Source organism: Eschscholzia californica, unplaced genomic scaffold (assembly GCF_041429995.1).
Source record: "Eschscholzia californica isolate CP2 unplaced genomic scaffold, dmEscCali1.0.p SCAF_6, whole genome shotgun sequence".
NCBI classification, from domain to species: domain Eukaryota; kingdom Viridiplantae; phylum Streptophyta; class Magnoliopsida; order Ranunculales; family Papaveraceae; genus Eschscholzia; species Eschscholzia californica.
Window position 1 is genome coordinate 16,713,997 of NW_028238483.1, and position 27,315 is coordinate 16,741,311.

General features: G+C 33.5%; 2 protein-coding genes across 2 annotated transcripts; both read right to left on the reverse strand.

The window, feature by feature from the left end:
- Nucleotides 1-1,206: 1,206 nt before the first annotated feature.
- Nucleotides 1,207-3,153, reverse strand: LOC147532047 (cheilanthifoline synthase). Its single transcript, XM_086649011.1, has one exon. The coding sequence runs from the start codon at nucleotides 2,911-2,913 to the stop codon at nucleotides 1,441-1,443; it is 1,473 nt and encodes a 490-aa protein (XP_086505137.1). The 5' UTR covers nucleotides 2,914-3,153; the 3' UTR covers nucleotides 1,207-1,440.
- Nucleotides 3,154-12,529: 9,376 nt separating this feature from the next.
- LOC147532048 ((S)-stylopine synthase 1) lies at nucleotides 12,530-14,267 on the reverse strand. Its single transcript, XM_086649139.1, has one exon. The coding sequence runs from the start codon at nucleotides 14,210-14,212 to the stop codon at nucleotides 12,725-12,727; it is 1,488 nt and encodes a 495-aa protein (XP_086505265.1). The 5' UTR covers nucleotides 14,213-14,267; the 3' UTR covers nucleotides 12,530-12,724.
- Between the last annotated feature and the right edge of the window lie 13,048 nt (nucleotides 14,268-27,315).

Here is a 27,315-nt window from a genome sequence, read left to right on the forward strand (position 1 = left end):
AAATGGAATCCGTCGCTCCTTCAAATCTCTAAAATCATCTATGACGGATTATATGCTAAACTTCTGAACAATATCTTTTTTAATGTACAAAATCAAAGAATCTGAGAGAAAAATGGATCGATCGTATTTTTTCTTTAAAAGAAAGTGATCGACCGTAAGATTTTTTTTAGGTTGTAAATTAACAAAATATCACAAGAACGCTACACATAATAGTAAAAAGTAAGAACAATAAGTAGATTAACAATATAAGGCTAACTTTTTTCGAAGCCACTTTTATATCGTCATTAGTAATTTGATTACTTCCACTAGCCATTTAATTCATTATACCTACTTAAGAGATTTTTTTTGACAATAGATTAATACCTACCTACAAAAACATATATAATTATTCAGTAATTTGAAATTTACAAAAGAGAAAGAAACATAGAGAGGAGAGGGAGAGAGATAGAGAGATTCAATCAATTAATTATTAAAACATTAAAATAATTTAGTTATATAGATTGATTTGAAATTTAGGGGGTGAAGGATTTAGATATAATTCTTCTTTTGTTAAGAATTTAGCAATAGTTTGGAAACTTGAATAATTATGGACAGTGACAAGGTCAGCTAATTCATGCATTAGGTTGTTTAGATCCTGTCTGGCCTGGGTATTGACTGGGTATGGTATGCTTAGATTGAGTTTGGTTGGTTAAGGAGGGGCCCACTTAGTTTTAAGGTAAGAATACTCAAAAGTTGAGTAAAGCAATAAGTGACAATTATAAAGGGCCAGGGGGGCCATGGCCACTCCTGACCCTAACATGGAAACGTCCCTGTATGCAAGAACCCTCGACCCTCTGTATTATGAAACCTGTATAAAGAGCTTGTAAAACAGAAAAATTAACGAATATGACGTCATCTTTCATATTCCATTTCTTCATATTTCTTTAGTCTTATTCATTGAGAACAATATACTTATATGTGTGTGAGAAACTCGAGTTTAGTGAATAGAGTATAAGCTACACCAATTTGAGGTATTCATACCACATTATTAGGATTCGCTCTACTATGATGTGATCTTGGTCTCTTTGGAGGGTGTGTTGTAAAACAATCTCACATCGGCAGTGAGACGGAGTGTGGTGCTCCACTTAAGAGGTTAAGCATCCTTTCACAGTGAAACTTCTTAAAACCATGAGGCCCAGCAGTACCAAAACGGACAGTACCACTATCAGCCCAGAAGGCTGGTCCCCTTCTTTGATCATCCCATTACACAATATTGGTTATACATTAACACACAACATTTCTTACATTCATTAAAATAGAATAAAGTTGGTAGACAACTAGTACCAAAGACAAGAAAAAAAAGACCCAAAAGCTTAAAAAAGAAAAATAAAGGTTACATTGAAAAACACCAGGATGATTAATAGATGCTAGCACCACATGCCATTTCACTTAATTCTTCACCTACAATTGGGTGCGAGGAGTAATTCTTGCTTCAAGTGGGTTCTTCATTAACAAAATAAAGCAATGATCCTCACTAAGATCAGGCAATTTTCCATCAACAGCACAAGTCCACTTAAATGCTTCCACTAGACTTGCCAAACTAAATCCATATTGAAGTTTCCCCAATTCCATTCCTGCACAAATTCTCATTCCAGCACTAAATGGCAAAAGTGATTGCTCCATTTCCTTAATATCTCCATACTTACTCTCTTGTCCTTGTAAGAATCTCTCTGGTATAAACTTATATGGTTCAGGAAAAACTTTAGGGTTATGATGAATAGCATAAAGATTCACCATTATACTTGTACCCTTATTAACTTTCTTCCCCATCAATGAGGTATCTCTTGAAGTCTTATGGGGAATCGCCATTGGAGCAATGGGTTTCATCCTCATTGTCTCCTTCATCACGGCCTGTAAATACGGCAACTTGCTCACATCCTCCACTTTCACCGATCTTTCTCCACCTGTTAAGTCTATGATTTCTTTATACAGTTTCTCTTGAACACGAGGTTCACGTACTAAAAATGTTAATGCCCATACTGCGGTTGATGCAGTACTATCAACACCAAGATCATAAACTTCTAGAACCGCAGAAATTATAACTTCATCACTAAACTTTTGAGAGTTCAAGAAATATAAGTAAGTATTTGTAGGAGGGTTTTTAACAAGATAGGGTTTTACCAAGTTAACAACTCTTTCATTCACTTCATGAACTTCTCTAATTGATTTCTTGTGACTTGGTAAATTTTCACAAAATTTGAACGCGTCCGCAAGACTAGCATATCCACTTATACGTACCAAATCGTCAAGAGCAAGATGCACACCTTTAACAAAGTTTTCGTCGTTAAAACTTTGACCGAAAATGAGACGGCTAAGTAACCGAATTGTCTCTTCTTTAAGATAATCAAGAGGCTTCAAAATACCATTGTTTTTTGATGCTTTTTCTTGCATGGATGTGATTAAATTTTTCATGTCTCTCTCTTGTAATTGATATTGAGATATAACATTTAATGGAGCTAATGCACCACCTTGAAGTCCTTTTCTTAGGTTTTGCCAAAATGGACCAGAATCAGAACATGAGATATTTTTCCAATTTGCTGAAATGATCTTTGTAATTTCAGGAAAATCTCTTCCTGCATAATCTGATGATTTGTTAACAAGAACTTCCCAAGCTTTATCAATGTCACTTATGACGATCATCGGTCTCCAAGCCCCTACCCAAATTGTCATGACAGTTCCATGAATTTTTGCTAGATTAGCCAAAACAACATGAAATGCTTCTCCACCTAGTTGGTGAAGGTTTCCAATTATGGGTAGTTTTTTTGGACCTTTTGGCCATTCCATTGTTGAGATAGAAGATGATTTCTTCAATAGTTTTGCTATTGCAAATACTACTACAACTGTAGCTGTGACTACCCAAAGGCTTTTCTCCATTTTTAAGGTTCCTATAATATCTCACTTGTCTCTTTCTTTCTACCTTGTTGATTTCTAAGGATTTTCTTCTCTCTCTAGGTGTTGAGTGAGATGGTCTATACTTTCTCCTTGGACCTCCTTATATAACACCTTCTCGGGAAGTGGGTCCCAAAGTCGTGTTAGTGGGTTCCACTCTTTTGTTATGCATTCACAAATCACCCATGTACCACCAAGAGTCAAGAAGGATAATACTTCACGTAATATTACAGTGATACAAATGATAAGTATTGTTTAGCCACACTAATAGAACCCTCAATGGGCAAGTTAACAAATTAGTTAAACTGACTCGAAAGAAGGATAGATCTAAGTCATGGACTACCGTCCCTTATATTTTAGTTCACTTATATTGTAACAGTACTCTGATTCAATAATGAGAAGTATTGTTCATTAAAAAAAAAAAAGATTATAATTTATTTAAACTGTCACATGTCATTGCGTGATCTAATGAAGTTGGCTACTTCGACAATTATAAATTCAAAACATTAAATCCCCCACATGTCATTTCGGAAAATGACCAAGTAACTTGGATAAATAACATTTCGTCACGTGAAAGTTTTTTTCGAGATAATGAAAGTTCTTTTTTCGATGAGATGAGATAATGTGAAAGTTACACTACGAAAATGAAAGTTTTCTTATTTAGAGAAATAAATGAATTTTTGTTGGTTTGCTTAGTTTTTATTGATAATTGGCACTCTGACAACCAGTAGATTCAAAACCTTAATATTCTAAAAAGGAAATGACAGGACATCATTTTTTTGGATTTGCATGATGACCTGGGTCTTGTTTTATTGTATTATTAAAAGTAGTAAGTTGTAGATTTTTGACTTTTTAATTCAATGTTGAGAACTCAGAGAGAAGAGTTGACATGAGTTTGAAATGGTCAAAGGATTTGGAATTACAGCACGTGGGAAGGTTAGCGGACACTCCTAGCTCGTGGGTTGAAGTAATTATTCTCGTGGGAGTGGGCGGGCTGCTTGTTTTCACGCCTAATCATAATAATGGATTTAATGACCCTTTGTTTATGGTTTACTTATATTAAATATAATAAAACAAGGAGCTTTTGTCCCCACATTTCCATCTTAATCTATGTTTATTAAAACTCCACTTCTTAACGTTGTCTTAATTAGCACATGTAACTTTATCTTTCTATAATGCGGTTTTGCACCTTCGTCTTACCTTGTAATGTCATAATGTTATCAGGGTCATCTTTTGATTTTTTTTTCTTGATTATTTTTAGTTAAGTTTGTCGTTAATCACTCAAAATCAATTGGCAATAAATAGAGAGGACTTAGACTAGGAAAGTACATTTAGTATACGAACTAATCAAACCAATCAAACCAATCTGATCTAAACTGATTTGGGTGGTTTGGTGGTCGATCCAATTGTTATCCGCAAAGCCATGGTTAACAATTTATGAGCTCAATGGGAACTTTAATGAAGGCCCATTTGAAAGAGAAAACATAAAAACTAAAATTTCACACTCTAAAATATAAATATAAATTTGAAATAAAAATGGTGTTATGACTTTCTTCTCACACATTATTTCTAGAAATGATACGATTTGATCCAATTCTGATATTAATTAGGAGAAGGAAAAATAAGTGACGAGATACGCCTTTACATCTTGCTTAGTTTCCACGATAGAAATTGAATTATTACGCTACAAAAAAACGACAAAATAAGAGGTGGATGGGAAAGACTCAAACTATTGCCGCTGCATGAAGAATTTGGACCTACAAAAGTAATAAAGGAAAGTCCAATCTATGTAGCTTCAACCCAAGAGTTATATACTCAACCAACCAAGCTGGAGGGTCAACATTAAATGTTATCAACTTTTTTCAACATATATTGTTAGAGCTTCGTAGATATTTAGAAGAGTAGGCCTCTTGTGGTGGGGGCATGTGTGGACGCCCGACCCGAATCACCCACCACGCGACCGTGGTTATCCCTATTGGTAAAAATACTAAAAGTTGAAAACAGAGTGAATTGATTCGGTGTATAAATTTGCTTGATGGATAACCGTAAATATCAAACCAAACCATATTTATTATTATCTTTTATATATTATATATAAGTATATATGATGGAAATGATGTATGGTGAAGATTCAATGGTTATATCAATCACATCACACTATTCACATAATAAAATAAGGTCAGAAATTCTAAAAAAAAAAAAAGTTAGAAAGCAAACAATCCGTAAATGCTTAAATCTTCTCCCTCTCATTTCAGATTTCACATTTTCATTCGATTTAGGGCTCACGACTTCTGCTCCAAGAAGGAAAAATAAGTGAGGAGATATGAGCCTTAACATCTTGCTTAGTTTCCACGATAGAAATTGATTTATTACGCTACAAAAAAAGACAAAATAAGAGGTGGTTGGAAAAGACTCAAACAATTGAAGCTGCATGAAGAATTTGGGCCCTACAAAAGTAATAAAGGAAAGTCCAAGCTATGTAGCTTCAACCCAAGACTTATATACTCTACGAACCGAACTGGAGGGTCTACATTAAATATTATCAACCTTTTTCAACATATATTGTTAGAGCTTCATAGATATTTAGAAGAGTTGGCCTCTTGTGATGGGGGCCAGTGCGGACGCCCTACCCGCATCACCCACCACACGACCGTGGTTACCCGTATTGGTACAAATACTAAAAGCTGAAAACAGAGTGAATTGAATTCGGTGTATAGATTTGCTTGATCGATAACCGTAAAAATCAAACTAAACCATATTTATTATTATCTTTTATATACTATTATATATAAGTATATATGATGGAAATGATGGATGGTGAAGATTCAATGGTTATATTAATCACATCACAGTATTTACATAATAAAAGAAGGTCAGAAATTCAAAACCAAAAGTTAGAAAACAAACAATCCGTAAATGCTTAAATCTTCTCCCTCCCATTTCAGATTTCACATTTCATATTTTCACTCGATTTAGGACTCAAGGCTTCTGCTTCAAGAAGGAAAAATAAGTGACGAGATATGAGCCTTTACGTCTTGCTTAGTTTCCACGATAGAAATTGAATTATTACGCTACAAAAATAAGAGGTGGATGGGAAAGACTCAAACTATTGCAGCTGCATGAAGAATTTGGGCCCTACAAAATTAATAAAGGAAAGTCCAAGCTATGTAGCTTCAACCCAAGAGTTATATACTCAACCGACCAAGCTGGAGGGTCAACATTAAATGTTATCAACCTTTTTCAACATATATTGTTAGAGCTTCGTAGATATTTAGAAGAGTAGGCCTCTTGTGGTGGGGGCCTGTGTGGACGCCTGACCTGCATCACCCACCACAAGACTGTGGTTATCCGTATTGGTACAAATACTAAAAGCTGAAAACAGAGTGAATTGGTTCGGTATAAATTTGCTCGATAGATAACCGTAAAAACCAAACTAAACCATATTTATTATTATCTTTTATATATTATAGATAACTATGTATGATGGAAATGATGGATGGTGAAGATTCAATGGTTATATCAATCACGTCACAGTATTCACATAATAAAAAAAGGTCAGAAATTCAAAAACAAAAGTTAGAAAGCAAACAATCCGTAAATGCTTAAATCTTCTCCCTCCCATTTCAGATTTCACATTTTCACTCGATCTAGGGCTCACGGCTTCTGCTCCAAGCATCAAACTTTTGCTTGAATCTCCTCAAATCAGATTCATCATTTGCTTCGTCTCTCTCTCACTCTACTTTGGAAGCTCCTTAGCAACTTGACAGTAGTCAGAGGCATCCACATTCAAGTATTCATGCTAAGTTTTTGTTTTATTATTTTCTCTATACATCTCTCTCATTGTATGGTGATGAATGTTTTACTGCATACAGTAAAAACTTTATTAGGTTTTTGAACTGTTATCTCACCTAGGAGTATAGATAAGACAATAGTTTCATTTACCACAACCCCTAATTTTGAAGGGTTTAGATAGTAGATGAAAATTTCTTCTTCTTGATGCAAAATTTCCAAGTTTTTAACAATGCTTTTTAAAGGTTTAGGTAAAATGTAATAGGTGGTTCGGTTATGCAACTGAACCAAGCAGTTCATGCACAATTCGGATCGGCAACCAAACCAAACCATGAACGAATTTGTTTGGATTGGGATTTTCAACCTGACCCTTCCGTTTGGACTTTGGATTGGCCTAAAAAAATTGGTTATCGAACCCATGCGCACCCCTGACTTAGACATTGTATTTTTAGTTACTAGAGTGTCCCTCTCTCCCATGTAGGACTATTTCCACACGCCCTCCCACATGTGATATTTTTTTAGCTTAACACTTTTGTTTTCCTTTTCAGATGACTAGGGTCGTGTCTGATTGGGGGGGGGGGGGGGGGGGGGGGGGGGTTTGGCGTCCCCTTGGGTCCGCACCACAAAAGGGCTCATTTCCTATAAGGAGATACGTAACTTTTATATAACTAATAAATGTTGGGTTAATTCTATTTTGGCCACCTAAATATGACCAACCCACCAAAATAACCCCCTAAAGATGACCAGCTTCCAATATAGCCATCTAAACTCTCCTTTTGTCAATTTTTTTGATGATGTGTAATTCTAATACCAATTATACCCTCTTTAATTTTTGTGTCTGATTTTAAGAGAGAAATAATAGAGAGTGAAAAGAAATGATCGACCAGATACTCCTCTGACTTCCTCCGACGAGATAGTCGTCTTCTCTTCATCATCGTCATCATTTGGATCATCATCGACTCCATTGTCGTTGTCATCGTCATTATCATCATTGTCACATCACCATCATCATCATCGTCGTCGTCATTATCATCTTTATATGCACCACGATATATTTCTTTATGTCCGCCACCATTAATGTAATTGACACAACCACTTCCTAACCTCACAAATGGATCCAATAAAAAGAGTCAAAACATGAAACATATAGGATCAAACTCAACTAGGTCACAGATCTTATTCCGGAAGACCATTAACTGAACCCAAATAGACCAAATTGAGAATCGCCCTAGCTTGCACATTAGTGAATGAAGAATGATAGTACCATATAAGATCAGTACTAAATTAGGTCATATCAAGGAAGTTCGATTAGTTGAACCAAAATAGACCAAATGAACGGATCTCCACAACTTGTAAATTAGGGCATGAACGCTAGGCAATCTAGACTGCTTTTCAAAAACCCTAGATCATATGGAGAGAAACCCCCTAAAACCAATTTGGTGTTTATTTTGAAATTAAATCTGAAGTTCTATTGTAGCTGCAAATGGATTTTAATTTTATGTGTTCAGTTGATAATGAAAATCACTTCGCCTTGTCTGAGTGAATACGAATTTGTTGGATGCAAGTTTTCATTCTCACCTTATGGATCTAAAGCTGATGAGCTTTGTTGGTTTGAAATTTCAGAAGCTTGGGTTCACCCGGAAGCTAAGAGAGAAATTTTAGGGTTTGTCTTGCCATTCACGAGAACCATTGAACTCGTGATTAGTCAAGTATGAGGAGAAACCTAAATCATAATTTAAGAAATAAAAACAAAATGAGAGAGATGAAGAAAAATGTTGGTGGAGACAAAGAGATGGTGATACAAATGAAGATGGCAATGACGGTAAATGACCAATGTGCATTTTGGCGAGCTCAAGTGAAAATTCAATGGCAAGTCTTTGATTCTCTCTTTAATATTTCTCCCCCAAAATCTGACAAAATGTTGAAGAGGGTAAAATTGGTATTGGAATTACATGTCATCAGAAAAGTAGAGAAAAATATGGTTTAGGGGGCTATATTAGAAGTCGGTCATCTTTGGAGGGCTATTTTGGTGAATTAGTCATCTTTAGGGGGTCAAAATAGAATTTACCATAAATGTTTATTCCTGCCCCGTTGAACTTCCTTTTTTTAACTATTTTGTCATTTTAAGGATTTTTTTAGCTTTTGAACTGTTTTTTAGAAATGGAAATCTAAGTGTTTTTCCAAAGAATTTCAATAATACATAAATATACATGTGAAAATCATGATATAAAAGATTTCATCTTAAAAAAATTGTTTAGATCCTAAACTATACGTTGTACAACGAAATTATTTCTTTTTTATCATTTTAAGCTAGTCATACTCAATAAAAGTCTTTGTTCGACCCTTGATTTTGATAAGTTGCAAGCTCAATATTTTATGATTTTATATAAAGATCCGACTATTCCATGAAAATTTGAAACTTTATTATCTTATTTGTAGTTATAAAGTTATAATCTAAGACTGAATAAACAAAACATTTTGCTCACATGTGATCAATGGTCACTCGTTGACTACGTCTATAAGTCAAGAAAATAACAGAAGCCCAACGGGTCAACCTGTCTCAAGCCAACAGGACCACTAAGACCGAAAAGGTCTGCCACCTAAGCCCAGAATAGGGAGGTCGGCAAGATCATCTAAGGAGCTCCAGTCCTGCCTTGCCTCAAACATAAGCAAAACTTCCTTGGGATTCGTAAGGAGAGTTAGGGGTCGGCGTAAGCCAGGTTGATGTCTTATACCATGAACATGGGAAGGCAGAAACAGTCAGGGTACGATCTTAAATATTTAATTAACATGAGTTCCAAGAGTCTCAAATGAGGAAACATCCTCGAAAATCTGTCATCTCGGCAGGATATCTACGAAGGATCTTAGAACATAGGAACTTCTAAATATCCAAGATACGAGATAAACACCAAAAGAAAACCTCAACTACGAAATAGTAGTTCAAGTCCAACACGGTGGATCTCAACCGCCTCAATCTCACCGTTTATCACGGTCGATCCAAAGCAACCTATGAAAAGACATCACATCACCTTCAACAGGGTAAGTTGAATATGTTCCCCAAGGTTCATTCAATACTCAATCATTAAACTGCAAAGGGCAATCTGTCTGTCTTCAACGTCGGAGAGAATTCCAAACTCTTTGTAGGATTTCCCCCCAGGTTTTCCATAGCAGGAGCGGCAATCAAAGAAGCAGTATCACTCATTCAGATTCATCCAGATGTGACCCAACATCAAGTCTTCAGACTGATATCCAGATTGTCATTTTTTGACATCAACAACAAGTAATTGTGGATTCTTAGATTATATTTCCTTAAAAATGAAATTTTAACATGGAATACTTTTCCTACGGCTAATTTTTAAAATACATTTGGATTCATCTATGGTTTTCATTATCTAGTGATAAATCATCTTGCATTTTGCTCAATTTTCGCTCGTAATTTTTTTTTATGTACGAAAGGTCCAAAATCAGATTTCGCACAAGGCCCTCAATTTTTTTTGTCGTAAGTTCATTCAAAATCACCCTCCATTATTTTTAGATATATTATTTAAGTTCCATCTTCTCCTTGCCATACTAAAAATAATGAAATACAGTCTGGCTCTCGTGGGCGCCTGGCGGCCCAAAGTGCAAAAACTGTATAATCCAAAAACATTTTTGCAGCCTACACATATCATTTTTAAATAATACTAAAGTAACATCTACTTTTTATTTTGTTTCTATTTGCTTATTTTTGTGGTGCTACCATTAGGACACATGTCTTTTACTTGGTTGGAGCATCTCAAATCGAACATAGACTATAAGATCTAAACAAGTTAGTTCACAAAAATATATAAAAGAATTTGTTTAAGAATCAGTCACAGTTAATCCGAAACAAGAATTGGGATCAGAACTTAATTCGTAATATCTTTGACACTAACATGGCAAAATCATTAAACTATCCTAATTCGAGAAGAAGGGCAAGATATTTTAAGATGGACTCTTACTAAATCAGGTAATTATGAGGTTGGCTCAATGTATTACTAGTTATCAAACGAAAACCAAAGAGACAGCCTGAATGATATCAATTGAAAGTTTATTTGGAAAATTAAGACCATTCTACGTATTTTACTCTTCCTTTGGAAGGTGTTGCACAGGTAGTCTGCCTGTAAAACATCGAATTGGTAAATATATTGGTAATTTAGTGTCGTGCCCATACCGTCAGGAATCTGAAACTCAGGATCATGCATTACTTCATTGTAATTTTGCTAGGAGTATTTGGTTTAATTTTAATATTCTGTGTTCAAACATAATATCAGTAAAGGATTGGATTTTATCGTGGAATGAACCTCACAATTATGCAAACTCTAATCTTGATAAGTATTATGCTACCATTCTAAGGTTCATTTAGAGCTAGATGTGATAGATGTTTTCAACAACAAATACTTGCACCATCTCAGATAATAAATCAAATAATGGAGTATCAAAGAGAAATTCTCGCGGAATTTCCGAATAGCGATTCGGAAATTATGAACCCTTCATTCTTGTGCAAGCTGAGCGCATACCTTATCCGTGAGGCCGGCTTGCCTCGGAGCAGTGCAAATCTCTCCGTTCTGAAACAAGTTTTTCAGAATTTGGAGGAGGCCTTCGCGGGAGTCACCAACTATGGTGTTCCTACATGTACTACTGCGAAAGTAATTAGGTGGTCACCACCTATTAATCCTTATGTTAAAAATTAATACAAGTGTTTCGTTTATCAATATTAATAAACAGGCGGGAATTAGTTGTATCATCCATATCCACAGAGCTCAATTTATAACAGCTAAGGCTTCTACCATCCAAGTCAGGAACGCAGAAGAAAGTGAAAGTATAGCTATTTTCATGGGAATCAGATGGATCACTAATCTCAATATCAATTTCCTTCATGTTGAACGTGATAATCAAGAATCATCAATCACCCCAATGACGCTGGCATAATGATTCACTGGCAGTCCAAAGTTCATGGAACAACGATCAGGAAACTTCTCCCGCACTTTCATGGGATTCGATTCTCGCACATTCCTCACAAGGGCAACGAACTAGCAGATATTCTGGCAAAATGGGCTAAAGAACATACTAGTAATGTTATTTGGACGGTAGTTCCGGATGTAATTAGACATAAGTACTGTAATAACTCTTTTATTTATTAATATATGCTAGCGTTGCAACAAGAAAAAGAATAGGGCAAAACTTAGTCCGGTAATGTACAACGGACTTCTAATCAAGATCCATACTTGGCCATAAACACAACCAATTTATGAATATAACTATTTCTCAATAGTTTCATTTCTTTAAGATTCTGAATTTTCGTTTATATGGCGATTGATGATCAATTCAACTAGAAATTGTTTTATTTAGAGAACTTCTAATTCTACTTGAAGGGGTTCTTCTACGATTTAATCAATTCAATACTCAGAGAGTTTATCATTTTCTGAGTTTTAGCAAACATTCTAAAACTTTCTTCAGTTTTTCACTGTATCAGTTTTCTTCAAATCACACTGGCCATAATAATAAAAGAAGACTTCTTAGTTTTTTTTGCAATGTCTATGGAAGTTTGGTACTAGCCAACTCAATCCACTATGTATTAGTCCTTTAAATTTTATTCTTGTTCTATTAGAATGACAACAAGGTGCTAAATTTCTTGCACAACCCACTGTGTATTAGGAACTCATCTTCTAAACTCAAAAAGGGGTGGAACCCATGTAGGGCTGATAGAATTTTGTTCTGTTTTCTAGCCCTTGAGTTAAAATAATGAAACCACCCATTAAAATTCTCCAAAAGTAACAAGTCTAAGAAGAAATTCAGAGAAAGAAACAGAGCAAATCTTATCCTTTTACCAAGTAACATACCCAAACTAGGAAATATTACAAAAGTAAACAACACCAAGACTATATTTAAAGACAAGAAGAACATAATTTAAAAGTACTACTAGACTTATTAACACAAATGTTGATTAAAACCAAAGGCCCTGTTACGCACGAGCACGGTTAAGTGATTAATTACGACGATTAATTCGAGCTTCGAGTGGGGTCTTCATCAAAAGAACAAACCCTAATTGATCACTCATGTCAGGAAGAACACCATCAGCAACACAAGACCATTTAAATGCATAGGCAAGATTAGCAAGTGCAAAACTAAATTGAAGTTTTCCTAACTCCATTCCTGCACAAATTCTCATACCTGCACTAAATGGCAAAAGTGATTGCTCCATTGCTTTCCCATTAGCATCTTGACTATCAACTTTCATGAATCTCTCAGGCATAAACTTGAATGGATCATTAAAAACATTCTTGTTATGGTGTAAAGCATATATATTAACCATAACCCTAGTTCCTTTATCAATTTTCTTCCCCATTAATGAAGTATCTCTACAAGCTTTATGAGGAATTGCTAGTGGAGCAATAGGTTTCATCCTCATTGTCTCTTTAATCACAGCTTGTAAATATTGTAACTTGTTTATATCTTCAACTTTCAAGATCTTTCTATCATTTTTGGATGCGAAACTCTCAAGTTCTTGGTAAAGTTTTTCTTGAACATTTGGTTCTCGTATTAAAAATGCAAGTGCCCATGCTGTGGTTAAAGAAGTACTATCCACACCCAAAAGATAAGCTTCGAATATAGCGAAAATAATGACTTCATCGTCGTATTTTTGGGATCGAAGAAAATGTAAGTAAGTATTAGTAGGAGGATTTAACGAAAGAAATGGACTTACCAAGTTTTGAACTCTTCGCTGAGCTTCTTCTACTTCTCGAACGGCTTTTTTATGACTAGGTAAGTACTTCGCATAGTAAAAAGCTTCCGCTAGACGAGCATAACCACTTACCCGGATCAATTCTTCGATAGCAAGATGCATATCGTCTACGTACTTATCGTTATTAAAATCTTGACCGAAAACTAATCTACTTATTAATCTAAGGGTAGCTTTCTTCATAAGATCAAGTGGTTTAACAATCCCATTGTTGTTTCTTGCTTCTTCTTCAAGAGTTTGAATCATTTTAGTCATATCTTTCTCTTGGAATTGAAATTGAGCTGCAAGATTGTGAGGTGATAAAGCTACATTTTGAAGACCTTTTCTTAAATTAGTCCAGTGAGGACCAGAATCAGAAGTTGAAATTGTTTTCCAATCTGCAGAAATAATCTTGGTAATATCAGGCATGTCACGGGCCGAGTAGTCCGATGATTTGTTAACGAGGACTTCCCAAGCCCGCTCGATGTCGGAAACAACGATAACAGGTCTCCAACTTCCAATCCAAATTGTCATAACACTGCCATGAACTTTGGCAAGGTTATGTAAGACAACTTGAAGTGCAGTTCCACCAAGAAGATGCATATTTCCAATGATGGGTAAGGTTTTAGGGCCGGCCGGCCAAACCATTTTTGATGATTTTCTTGTGAAAAACAAGAAGATGGAAATGAGTAGAGTTGTAGCTGTAGCAGTAAGAATCCATGGGTTATTCATCATCAAAATCTTCATCTCTTCCATTTCTGGTTTCTTTTGGGAAAAGTGATAGATTTGTTTTCTTTGAAGTATCTAAGGTCAGATCTCTTCTATTTATACTTGTAAACAAAACATGAAAACGATATTCTAAGAAAAACCCGAAGGTTCTTCCTGCAAGTGGGTCATTATCCAAATGTGAACAAAGGAATTAGGTGGCCTTACCTTTTGGATTCAAGAGAATCAAATAATTTTTTTTGTGTTGGAAATAACTACAAAAGTCATCACCAAAAGTTTATAAAAATGTACATTAAGATTCGAGAGAATCAAATTTTTTTAAGAAATGACTACAAAAGTCAGCGTGAAAAGACATTGATACATCACAAAAATATCATAAAAAGATACATTAAGATTCACCAATTGAATAAGCAGGGGCGGCTCGGGCCCAAAGCCACCAAAGCGGTCGCTTTGGGCCCCAATGTAGTTAAGGGCTTCAAATTTCGATTTTTTAATGATAATTATACTTCAAATAGATTTGAAACATGATATAAGTTATAGCTCAGTGGATAAGAGCATGTGTTTTATGTAAGAGGTCATTGGTTCAATCCCTCTTATAATCATCATTGAAAAAATTATTTATTTTTTGATTTTTCACTATATTAGGGCCCCAAATTTTAACTTCGCTTGGGGCCTCCCAAATATTTGGGTCGGCCCTGTGAATAAGCACTATAACTGTCTGATTTGATTTATAAAGATCATATACATCTGCTCTTAAAGAGTCATCATAAGGGGATTAAAGACCATCTAATCTAGATCTACTTTGTTTATATCCAAGTGACTAAGTTCACCAAATGCTTGATTTGCATCTCCAATGATCGAACCTAATATCTTCGTATTGTTGAATAGGTGTCCAACCACTACACCTAATTGAAACTGTGAACAATAGGACCAAGTTATATGTCCCGCCAACCTTACCCTGTAAATGATCTAGTTTCTTGTGAGTTAGGGTGATTACGAAGATAAATTAGTTTGTTCTTAGTTTTAGATGGGGTTTCTCGTGAGTTTTTTTTTTGAAAGTTGTGACTTTAAGTTTTACAAAGATATATTCGTTTATTCTATAGTTTTAGTAGCAGTTTCTTTGTGAGTTTGCGTTCTCATAAAGATAAATTAATGTATTTTATATATTATGAAAGTACTGACCAAATCAATCTGTAATATCCTAATATTTTCTGCTACAGAACAATAAAAAATTTCAAAGATCGTTTTTTTTTTTCGAAAAATGTAGTTCCTGAAAATCATTTTTTTCTTCAAAAAATAGTTTTTTTTCTTGAAAAGCGTTTTTTCCCGAAACCCGATTTTTCCGAAAACTGTTTCTTCTCCCTGAAAACCGATTCTTCTCCAAATAACTTTCTTTTTTTCTTGAAATCTGATTTTTTTCCAAAAACATATTTTTCCTTCAATTGTTTTTTTCCTCCAAACACTTTTTTTTTACCGAAACATTGTTTTCTTTTCTCGAAAACCGTTTTTAGATAATTGAAATTTCTTTTGAAAACTTTTTTACTTCATGAAGACCGTTTTTCCCGAATTGATTCGGTTATCGAAAAAAAATCGGTTTCGGAAAAAAAAAAACGATTGTCGTGAAAAAAAAGGTTTCATGAAATCTTGGTCAACGAAAAAAAATTATTTTCGAGGAAAAAACGGCTTTCAGGGATAAATTACGAAAAATTGAAAAACAGATCTCGAAAGAAAAAATTATGAAGAAAACAGAGGGTTCTCGAATGAAACGATATTTGAAAAAACTAGTTTCGAGAACAAAGTTTCATCAATATTTTTTTTTAAAAAGCGTTTAAAAATACTCAAATTTTAATAAATCATAGGATTCTTATTAGTTGTCAAACAAACCAAAAAATATTACTTGGATTCATGAATCCGAAGGACTCATGATCCGCGGATTCATGATTCCGTCATCCAAAGACACCATTATTTTGTTTGCAAAACATCATTTAAGGGTTTGGGTTACAAAATCCACGTCATGATCAGGAAATGAACATGAGAACTTGCCTCGTAGAATAAATAGACCATACGTCAAATTGACAAAATAACGTTTTTATCTCTCCGTCTTTTCTACATGATACAAGGAAAAACAATGTGCTGGAAAATAATGTATTCTGAATGAACATTTAGGTAGTATGATGATTCATAATGTATCATGGAAAATAAGGAATTTCCGGAGAGAGAAAGTAAAATGAAAAAAAAAGAATACGATTATTTCAATCAAGAAGAAGACTAATTTTGTGGAACTTTACATCAAACAAAGTTTACCTATATAATACTGTACATAGACAAACAAATTCGTTAAATGAATAATAGAATTGGTTTTTATACATCAAACAAAGTTATTGTCTTAGAGAGAGAAACTGTAAATCAAGCGTTATCAGATAATGATATAATCGTTTCTTTCTCGATTCAATTTCCCTCCTATAGAAAATAACATTAATGATGAACTAATGATAAAACTCTTCCTTCAATGAATAATCAAAGCGTTGAGCTTATCAAAATGAAAGGAAAAAAAAGATGAATTTGTCTTGATTCAGTAGTCCAAATTTATTTTATGCTCATAATGCACTATAAAATAAAATTTCCATATAGCATTACAATTGTTCTATAACATATTGTATTTTTGTTCATAACGCATTATGACGAGAAACAAAAAATGAATTTATTAGGAAGACAAACAATTTGTATTCGAGTTGAAGAACAAAATAAGATTATGTCATAATACATTAAGATCGTTCATAAAACATTTGGACAATCATAACGAGTTTTGGAAATAAAAATACTACAACTACATAGAATTTTTACTTAATCTTGACATACTGACTCATTTAGGTAAAAGAACAGCCTAGATCGTAATCAAGTTTTGAAAAAAAAAAAAAATTTTTTGTGAAAGTAAGTCACCATGTCAAAAATTAAATAAAAATTCTATGTACTTATAGCATTTTCTGTAGGATAAATGAGTGAAAGATCCATAAATTTCACTCCTAATGGACCAGCAGTCCAAGTCAGAAAAAAAATAGGGTTTAGGTCCAAATGGTCAGAAATTTGTAGGCCCAAGAAAAAAAGGACAACTTGATTTTTTGTAATGCCCTAAACACCCTCCAAGCTTTTTATACACTTATTTCTCTCTCTTTTAACTTTTCAGTTTCTCTCTCTACGCCATCATCTCTCTGCTCCATTATCTCTCTCTACGCCATCAACTTTCAGTTTCTCTCTCCACGCCATTAATTTTCTGTTTCTCTCTCTACACCATTATCTCTCCTCAATTTTCTTCATTTCCTCTCTTTACCTTAACTTTTCAGATTCAACAAGACTACTTTTGTATCTAGATTTTTGGAAGATTGGGTTTCTTCATGAACACAAATCAAAAATTTCTTCAAGACCTAGACTTGCTTAGATTTAGATTCGTTCTTTTTATAGGAATTGATCACTAACTAGTTTAGGTTATGATTTTGGAAAGGGATTCATTAGTTTTAGAGAGAGATTCATCGCCAAGTTTAGATCTGTTTTTTTTTTTTGTATCTCTCTAGCAGTACAACAAGTTTAAAATCAACAACAGTTTTGTATCAAAATTATTCTCTAGGGTGAAGATCCGAGAGGGTTAATCTGAATTCAAGATTGAAAATTTAATTTGGGTGTTGGGTTTAGAACAAATTTTAAGAACAATATGATTTTTGGGGTGTTCGATCTCTATACTTATTCTCCTAAATTCTCTTAATTTTGTTGTTTTCTTTTTTATTATTAAGTGATTTGTAAGATTGAAATTATATTGGATCATTGTAATCAAAACTGTTTCATTTATGTATATAAAAATTTTCAGATCGACTTGATTATGATACTGGGAAGGCTAGTACATAAAACAATTCGTGGTACACAAAAAGAATAAAAATAGGAAATATGGAAAGAGAAAATTCCCAGGCTAGTACATAAAATAATTCCCGGTACATAAGAAAATTCCCAATACAAAAGTGTCTAGTACATAAAATAATTCCCGGTACACAAGAAAATTTCCACTACAAAAGTCTCTAGTACATACCTAAATGGCTAGTACATAAAACAATTTCCGGTACACAAGAAAATTTCAAGTACAAAAGTGTATAGTAGTACGTAACCAAATGGCTAGTACATAAAACAATTCCTTGTACACAAGACAATTCCCAGTACAAATGTGTCTAGTACATAACCAAATGGCTAATATATAAAACCATTCCTGGTACACAAGAAAATTCTCAGTACAAAAGTGTCAAGTACACAAAAAAATGTACAATCCAAAGTAAAATGTCTTACAAATTTTCTTTGAAAAAAATTTACGTTTTGGAAAGAATATCCTATAATTGTCCATCATATAAGGAGAGAATGTTTGAGAGAAGGAAATAAGTTAAGTTTGGAGAGAGAAAATATGTTTAAAAAGAAGAAAAACTGAAAAAATACGGAGAGAATCAAATCAATGGGAAACTACCAAAAAAATATATGGAAACAAATAAATGAAAAACTACTAAAAATGAGGAAAGTATAAATTTAAAGAGTAGAAAATCTGGAGAAAAAAATGAATAGAGAATGAAATTTGTTGAAATTTGAATGTGAAATAAATGACAAGTTTGTTAAGAAAAATCTGGAAAGAGAATATTTAGAAAATCATGTATTTTTAAATCAGATACATAAAATAATTCCGGTAAATAAAAAAATTCCCGGTACACAAGAAAATTCCCTGTACAAAAGTGTCTGGTACATAACCAAATAGTTAGTACATAAATCAATTCCAGGTACACAAGAAAATTTCCAGTACAAAAAGTGTCTAATACATAACCAAATGGTCAGTACATAAAACAATTCCCAGTAAACAAGAAAATTCCCAGTACAAAAGTGTCTAGTATACAACTAAATAGCTATTTCTTAGAAATTTATTATGTATTGAAAATTAAAAAATCGAACATTTGGTATACATATTATCCAAGTCAAGAAGAATGTTTGTCAACAAAAAAAAAAAAAAGTCAAGAAGAATGTAACTTTGTCTTTCTTAGACGTAATATCTTGTTCCATTTTCCCAGATATAATATCTTGTTCTCCAAATGGAACATTTGGTATATGTATTATTTGAAAGTGCATTTATGGTTGTACTAGAGGATTCTCCTCTAAACCCGACATTCTTCCATATACCCAACTTTCTTCAATGTACACAACTTTCTTCCCTGTACACAAATATGTTTCTTGTACACAAATTTATTTCCTGTACATAAAACAATTTCCTGAACATTTCTGATTGTAGTAAGAGCAGTTAGAATGAAATACAAGTATATTACACATAAATGATTGTAGTATCAAATATCCTATATACAAATATATTTCCTAGAAATTTCTTATGTATTGCAAATTTAAAAAATGTACATTTGGTATACATATTATTCAAGTCGAGAAGAATGTAAGTTTGTCTTTGTTAGTAAATAATATCTTGTTCCTCAAATGATATATTTGGTATATGTATTATTTGAAAGTGCATTTCTGGTTGTACTAGAGGATTCTCCTCCAAAACCTACATTCTTCCATGTACCCAACTTTCTTCAATGTACACAACTTTCTTCCTTGTGCACAAATATGTTTCTTGTACACAAATTTATTTTCTGTACACAAATCAATTTCTTGAACATTTATCATGGATAAAATTATTTCATGTACACAAATTAATTTCTTGTACATAACATATAATGTGCATTATAATATCTATTTACTCGGAATAAACTATCTTCAACTGCTGCTAGGTATTGTAAATACTTATAACCTTTCGACAATTTTGCCGCAAGGTCAGAAGGTCTGTTTTTCATCTCACTTGCTCCTCCTACTTCAGGTCGAAAGGACTTTCCTTTCTTTTTATTACTCTCTCCTATTGTTTCTTCGGTATAGATCGATCGGGTACTTCAGTAGTTTCCGTAGCTGGAGTCTGTAAACAAAATAAACCAGGAACAAATTTGTGTTAGCCATTATAACAAACACATTATAACTAACACTAAAAGTTCAATGTTATTTCATGGACATACATTTTTTTCATTACATGGGGATAGTTACAGTGTGTTATTAATTGGGAATAAACCTGTTTACAATACACGAAATGTTTTACCACAAATCAATCTTTGTTCTAGTGCATAACTTCATGTATTGGGAATAAAAAAATGTACAGGAAACTAACTTTATAGGAAGTAGAGAAATCAGTATAAACCCCTTTAGGGTTCTTACATTCGATTTTTTACCAGGAATCAAGCAATTTACTGGACAGAAGATTATGTACCATTCTAAAAACATTTACTTCGAAAAAAATAATATTAAGTTGCATACATTCTTCTTTCTTGGGCTTAGGGTCCTTGAGAATAGAGAGAGAAGAAACCTACCTTAGGGGTTTTCAATAACAAAAGTTATTTAACCAGGAATTTAGACTGAGAAATATTAAGTTACATACCTCAACAATTTAGGGTTTTTTAAGAAAAAAAATACTAGGAACATTAGGGTTTTTCAATAACAAAAGTTATTTTACCATTTTTAGAGATTTTCAAAAACAGAAAGTTATGGTGATTTAGGTTATGTTTAAGATAGAGAGAGTAAATCTACCTTAGGGTTTCTTACTAAATAACCAAACTGGAAAGTTTCTAAGAATTAAGGTTCCTAAATAAAATGAAAGAGGATAAATTTTCCAGCTTTAGGGCTGTTAAAAAATCAAACTGGAAATTTTTAGGGTTCCTGTACAATAATCAAACAAAAATTGCTTTGATTTAGGGTTTTGAAATAAAAATCAACCGAGAAAGATTCTCAAATCAAACGAGAAAGTTAAGAAGAAATGTGAGAAGAAGAAACGTTTTTGGAGAGACAAAGATGAAAGATGTACAGATTTAGGGTTTTTTGTGTAATAATGGTGAGAGAGTGGAAAACTTTTTTTTTTTTTTGTTGAACTTGAGAGTGGAAAACTTACTGTTTCAAATCAGATTGTTTGTTGTAAATGACTTTGTTGAAGAGATTTAAAGCTTTCCGATGGAATTTTGTTGGAGCCGAAATGAGGAAGATGAGTGGGAAGATCCGGTTTCAAATAATTTGTAGAGAGAGAGTATGAAATTTCTTAGTAAATGAAAGAAGGAGATGAACGGTCTCTTTCCTTAATGGGTCTTTTAGATCTGAGTGGTATATTAGTAAATACCAAAATAACGAGCTGATTCTCGTCTTTTAACTAAGAGACCTGATGCCATGGACCTGCCTCATATTCCTTTTCTGACGCGGACTGGGTTCCTATTAATAGGCCCATTTTGGGTCTTTTGCCCAACCCCTCTTTTCTGTATGAGAATTAACGAGATTTTATAATAGAAGGATATTTTGATAAACAAAAAGTCAATTGTGGATCTCGACAATTATAAATATTTTTTCTCCAACAATTTTGCCTAATGGTGTATTTCTCACCAAGTCAAAACTAATTATCCATTTTGTAATATAAATTAGATCTCAGTTTTTCTATTTATTAAAATTATTGTTTATTTATTAGAATCAAAAGTTCTGTCTACATTTTATTTTTGAGTTTCTCCTATTATTTTGGATTTGGTTGTGACAAAAACTAAATGAAACAAAAAGAAAAAGTAAAAATGTTAACAGGTTTGGAACAAAGTTCACTCATGACAATCACAGTATGGATTCTTTGACCCAAACTAATGTTGACTTATAAAGTGGCAATCTTTACAAAATGTTGAAATTATAGGAGAACTTTTTCAAAGTAATCCAACAATTGAAGCCATTAAAGAAAAGACTTTTTGTTCTTGGCAAAATTAGGAGATGAGTTTATGTGATAAAACACGTGGGTTGGTACATGTGTAGTGGGTCCAAGCTCGTGGGATTATGAATCTTAATGCAAAAGTTTTAATATGAAATGATGCCCTAATTTAATAACTTCTTTGTTAGTTTATACTAAAAAAATCATAGTAACTTGGTTCCATGTTGATGCAATTAAAGCCAACAAATATATTTTTCAACAAAAAAAAAGGAAGACAACAAAATATAATTTAATAAGAGGATAAGACCCTATCTCCAGCCTACCATTGTCTCTTCACTACGGTGGGGAAGGGCCTAAATTTGTCTCCAATGAATAGGGACAGATAACATCACTATGCATCCAACTTTTTATGTCAAATTGTGAAACTAGGTAATGTTCACATTCTTCAATTAATATACAGGAAAATAAATAGACAAAAACAGGCAGGGCCATGTAGTTATGGTGGGGATAGTGTGTTTGCAATGAGCTCCCATACTTTATTTTGTTAAACTTTAGGTCTGCTACACGTACTAAATAGAAAAAACTTGAAAGTAAATAACAATGTTTGGAAGCTTAGTTGGTAGATATTTTGCATATTGGTTTTCCTCTAACATTTTTGAGAGTAGGAGTGGGAATCAAAGAAGCAGCATCACTCATTCAGATTCATCCAGATGTGATCCAACATCAAGTTTCTATTTTCAGACTGATAACTAGATTGTCATTTTTTGACATCAACGACAGATAGTTGTGGATTCTTATACTATATATGAAATTTTAAGATGGAAAACTTTTCCTACTACTACTTTTTAAAAATACATTTAGATTCATCTATGGTTTTCATTATTTAGTGATACACCATCTTGCCTTTTGTTCAATTTTTTGTTCGTTATGTTTTTTTATATACGAAAGGTCCAGTATCAGATTTCACACAAGGCCCTCAATTTTTTGCTCGTAAGTTCATTCAAAATTAGTTCAACAAAAAAATAAAGTTCTTTTAAAATCACCCTCCATTATTTTGAGATATATTATTTAAGTTCTTTCTTCTCCTTGCCATATTAAAAATATTGAAATACACTCGGGCTCTTGTGGGCGCCTGCCGGACTATAGTGCTAAAATAATATAATCCATAAACATATTTGGCAGCCCAAACATGTTTTAAATATTACTTAAGTAGCATCTACTTTTTTTTTTATTTTTTTTTATTAGCAATATTTTTATGGTGCTACTATTAGAACACATGTCTTGGTTGGAGCATCTTAATAGAACTTGGACAACAACATCTAACCAAGTTAGTTAACAAAAATAAATAAGAGAATATGTTTAAGAATGAGTCCGTAGTGAATCAGCAAATGAGTTTCTAAGTAGATTGAGAGAGAATTCCAGAACAGTTGAAAATTTCTTTTGATTTAGGACACAAATCAAAGGAAGACTCCAACCGTTGATTTGGGATTCTCTTTCAAATCTAACTAGGATTTTCTTTTTGATAGGTAATTTTTCAAAATATCATCTACCGAAAAACTACTTTTTATTTATCTTTTACGTATTTTCTCCATTTAGCTTGCTCCACTTGTGGGACTTACGGAGGAAACAAATAGATTAAAATTGCCAACTTCTAATTAAAATTAAAATCGTATGAAATCTCTAGTGAGGAAAAAGTGTGATTTCTTTCTCCTAGTCGATATCAAATTGCTCTGAAACCCATTTCTAAGAAGTTTGAGTCATCATTATGTTTTTTTTAACTGGGAAGGTTCGGGGTTGAGTTATAAGAAAGTCAAGTAATTTGGGAAAAGGTTTTGAGAAGACTTGAAGAATATAAACGTTTAAAGAAATGAATTGCATAATGTTACAAAAGAAGAAAAAACTCCGGAATCTAAAGCGGTTAAAATCAATTAAGTATTTGAATACGAGTAATGGAGAATAAGATAAAATCTAAGAAGGGGTAGTAAGATAAAATCTAAGAAGGGGTAGTAAGAACACCAACTGATGCAGGCGCATACGGGTCAAGGCCGCAAACCCACGTGCCCTTGCCCTAGTCGGCCACGTTAGTGGTCCCAGTTAGTTTAGTATTAGGAAATTACCATATGTTAGTATTTCTATTATTTAAGAGTTTCTATGTTTTAAGTATCTTTAATATTTAGGAATCCTAGTTTGAGTCTATCTAGGAAACTCTATTATCCTATAAAAGGAGGTCTAGTCTATTTTGATATTCGTATTGAAGAGAAAACCCCCATTAAAGTTAATCGAAGTTTATAGTTATTTCAGTTATTTACAATTCTTTATAGTTATTTTATCGTTCTTCGTTCTAGTTTATTATCTTCCTTTTAATTCCGCTGCGACTACATCAAGTGGTATTCAGAGCCAACAAAATTTCTTGATTTTTTTTCTCAAAAAAAATAATATAAATAAAATATCTATGGATACATCTCCTCTTGAATGTTGGGAAAATTTTCCACGTTTATGTTGGGATCCTATTCGAGATACAACTCAATTTTATATTGATCGAGAAGATGAAAGAAAAATTCATCAAGTTTCTAAAATTCCACTCTTCGAAGGTCAATTTCATATAAATTTCTAGATCCAACACATGGAAGATTGGTTCAGAAACCAAGAGTTTCGTGATGAAGATAAGGTTTTTATTCTTGAACAACACTTGTCTACAAGTGTCTATGGAAACTTCAACGAGATGCAATGGAGACTTATTGATCAAGGAAAATCGTTCATTGATGATTGGGATACATTGAAAAGTATTTTCAGGTATGTTTTTCTTCCTTTGATTGAATACGTATCTTATATAGAAGCTCAAATCCAATCGAACAAATTATTATCCGAAATTTCTTCGACTACCATGGTTGATACTGTTGAAGGAGATCTTCTTGATAAAATAAATACTAGTTTTTCAATGACGGAGAAAGAAAAGATGAATAAAGAGGAAGGAATTCAATCGAATAACACAAGCTCGGACAAATTATTTGCTCCGTATATAATCCTGGGAGAAGAATTAGTTGTTTCGAAATATAAAATTTTTTCTACACCATATTCAATGCAAAATTCTCCATATTCACCATCACCTCCAGCTTCTTATTATACACCACCACTGTATTCACCATCGTATTCAACACCTCTTAAACCATCTTCATTGCCTATTATATGGTTCCATCAGGAAAAAGAAAAAGAAGAGTATGAAGAAGTTGAAGAAGATGCTCACGACGAAGTTAAAGTTGAAGAAGAAGAACAAGAAGAAAAAGAAGCGTACGAAGAAGTTGACGCTGAAGGTATTGACGCAATTAGGTCATCACGAACTAAGAAAGGTGAATTCTTTTTGGCTGAATTTAACACTCTGTTGAAAAACAAAAACATCACTACCGATGTCGATTCGGATAAAAAGTCTGGCAACCTCACCGAACTCGTGGCTGGAGTGAACTACTCCCATGCTGATCTCTTTGCTTCTGTGACTCTGAACGACAAGGGTGACAATATCAACCACTTCTGGTGTTATAGAAAAAGAGACAACGGTGAAATAGAAAAGGAGGAGTTCGATGATATTGATTAATCTACTTTTGGTATTATTAGAAAAGACGCTCACGATGAACATCACAATATTTGTTCAATTTTGGATATTAAAGAAGAAGCAGAGCATACTCTTCTTCTTGATCCCCAATCTGGTAAATTAGAAGCAATTAATATTGCTATGCAACCGGCTCCACCCTTAGGTCACACAACTTTAGTTGTTGGAGAAAGTGTGTTTGTTGTTAGAGGGAGGGACGATCCTACTAATATTCTTAATGATGTTTGGGTCTTCATTCCAGCTTGGAGTGAATGGAAATTACAAGAGTGCACTAGAAGTTTGTTCCGCCCTCGACAATGGCATGCTGCAGCAGTTGTGGGTTCCAAGATATATGCATTCAGTGGGCTTAACAATGAAATTACCTCTTCATCCATGCGTGTTCTTGATGTGGAGAAATTACAGTGGCGTGAGGTTAGTATCTAAGGGGAATAACCATCGGCTCGTCATTCCCATTCAATGGTTTCACATGGATCTCAGTTATTTATGTTTGGAGGTTATGATGGTGAGAAAGCTTTTGGAGATCTTTACCGTTGTGATGTTAATACTCGCTTGTGGAGGAAGACAACAACAGGAATATCTACTTATGAAGGCATTCCTTTGCTTATGGAAGACCACAAATTCTCTAAGAAATCATTGATTCTCCCTGGCCAATCCTATAAAGTGTTTGTTATTTCTCCTATCAACTACACTTTTGGCGTTCGAGCTATGAGTTCTGAAATACTCGCTTTCATCTTACTTGCAGTCTTTACCATCGGACCTACAATCAAAGATCAAGAAAGTATTGTCGAAGGACATGAATACTTTTCTAACCTAAATCAAAAGGTTCAACATAAAGCAGCTAATCAGGCCATAATGAAAGATGAGGCCTTGCAACTTTTCACAGGAAGTGTGATCGTTCGTCTGCGAAAAATTTTACGATGGTTTGCAATCTTTATTGGCTCTTCTCGTGAGGGTCCCACTGATGACGTCCTCTTTAATGTTATACAAACCTTAGTTGTGTAATTTACAATATTACAAGAGGATACTCAAAACAACACTCAGATGGTTGCAATTTCTAAAAGTTCTCATACTTTTATTTGGAAACCTGGGGATTCGTCTGTTTTTCTTTCTCTACACTTTGATTCTTCGTATGACGGTCAAAACGTCGTTCCGAGTATTCCAGTTCTTATTAAAAGAAGAAAGGCAGGAATCTTGTTGGATTGGAAGATGAAGGTTAAATTTTTCATAGAGGAAAACATAGTATTTGCACTCTTCTTCATCACTTTACAAGATGACGGAAGATGTAGAAACTTGTTGGCAGTTTGTTTACTACAATTGATCTTTATAGATCCTTCTCATCATGGTTTATGGATTATAGTTGGTGAATTGGTCCATGTTTGTCTTCAACGGATTAGGAAATTACCTTATGTTGGTATTTCTATTATTTAGGAGTTTCTATGTTTTAAGTATCTTCAATATTTAGGAATCCTAGTTTGAGTCTATCTAGGAAAGTCTATTATCCTATAAAAGGAGGTCTAGTCTATTTTGATATTCATGTTGAAGAGAAAACCCCCATTGAAGTTAATCAAAGTTTATAGTTAATTCAGTTATTTACTGTTCTTTACAGTTATTTTATCGTTCTTCGTTCTAGTTTATTATCTTCCTTTTAATTCCGCTGCGACTACATCACCAACATTCTCCTCTCTCTCTTTCTCTCCTTTCTAATATTTAAACTTGTATGGTACAACCTAATGACTAAAAAAATAAACTAAA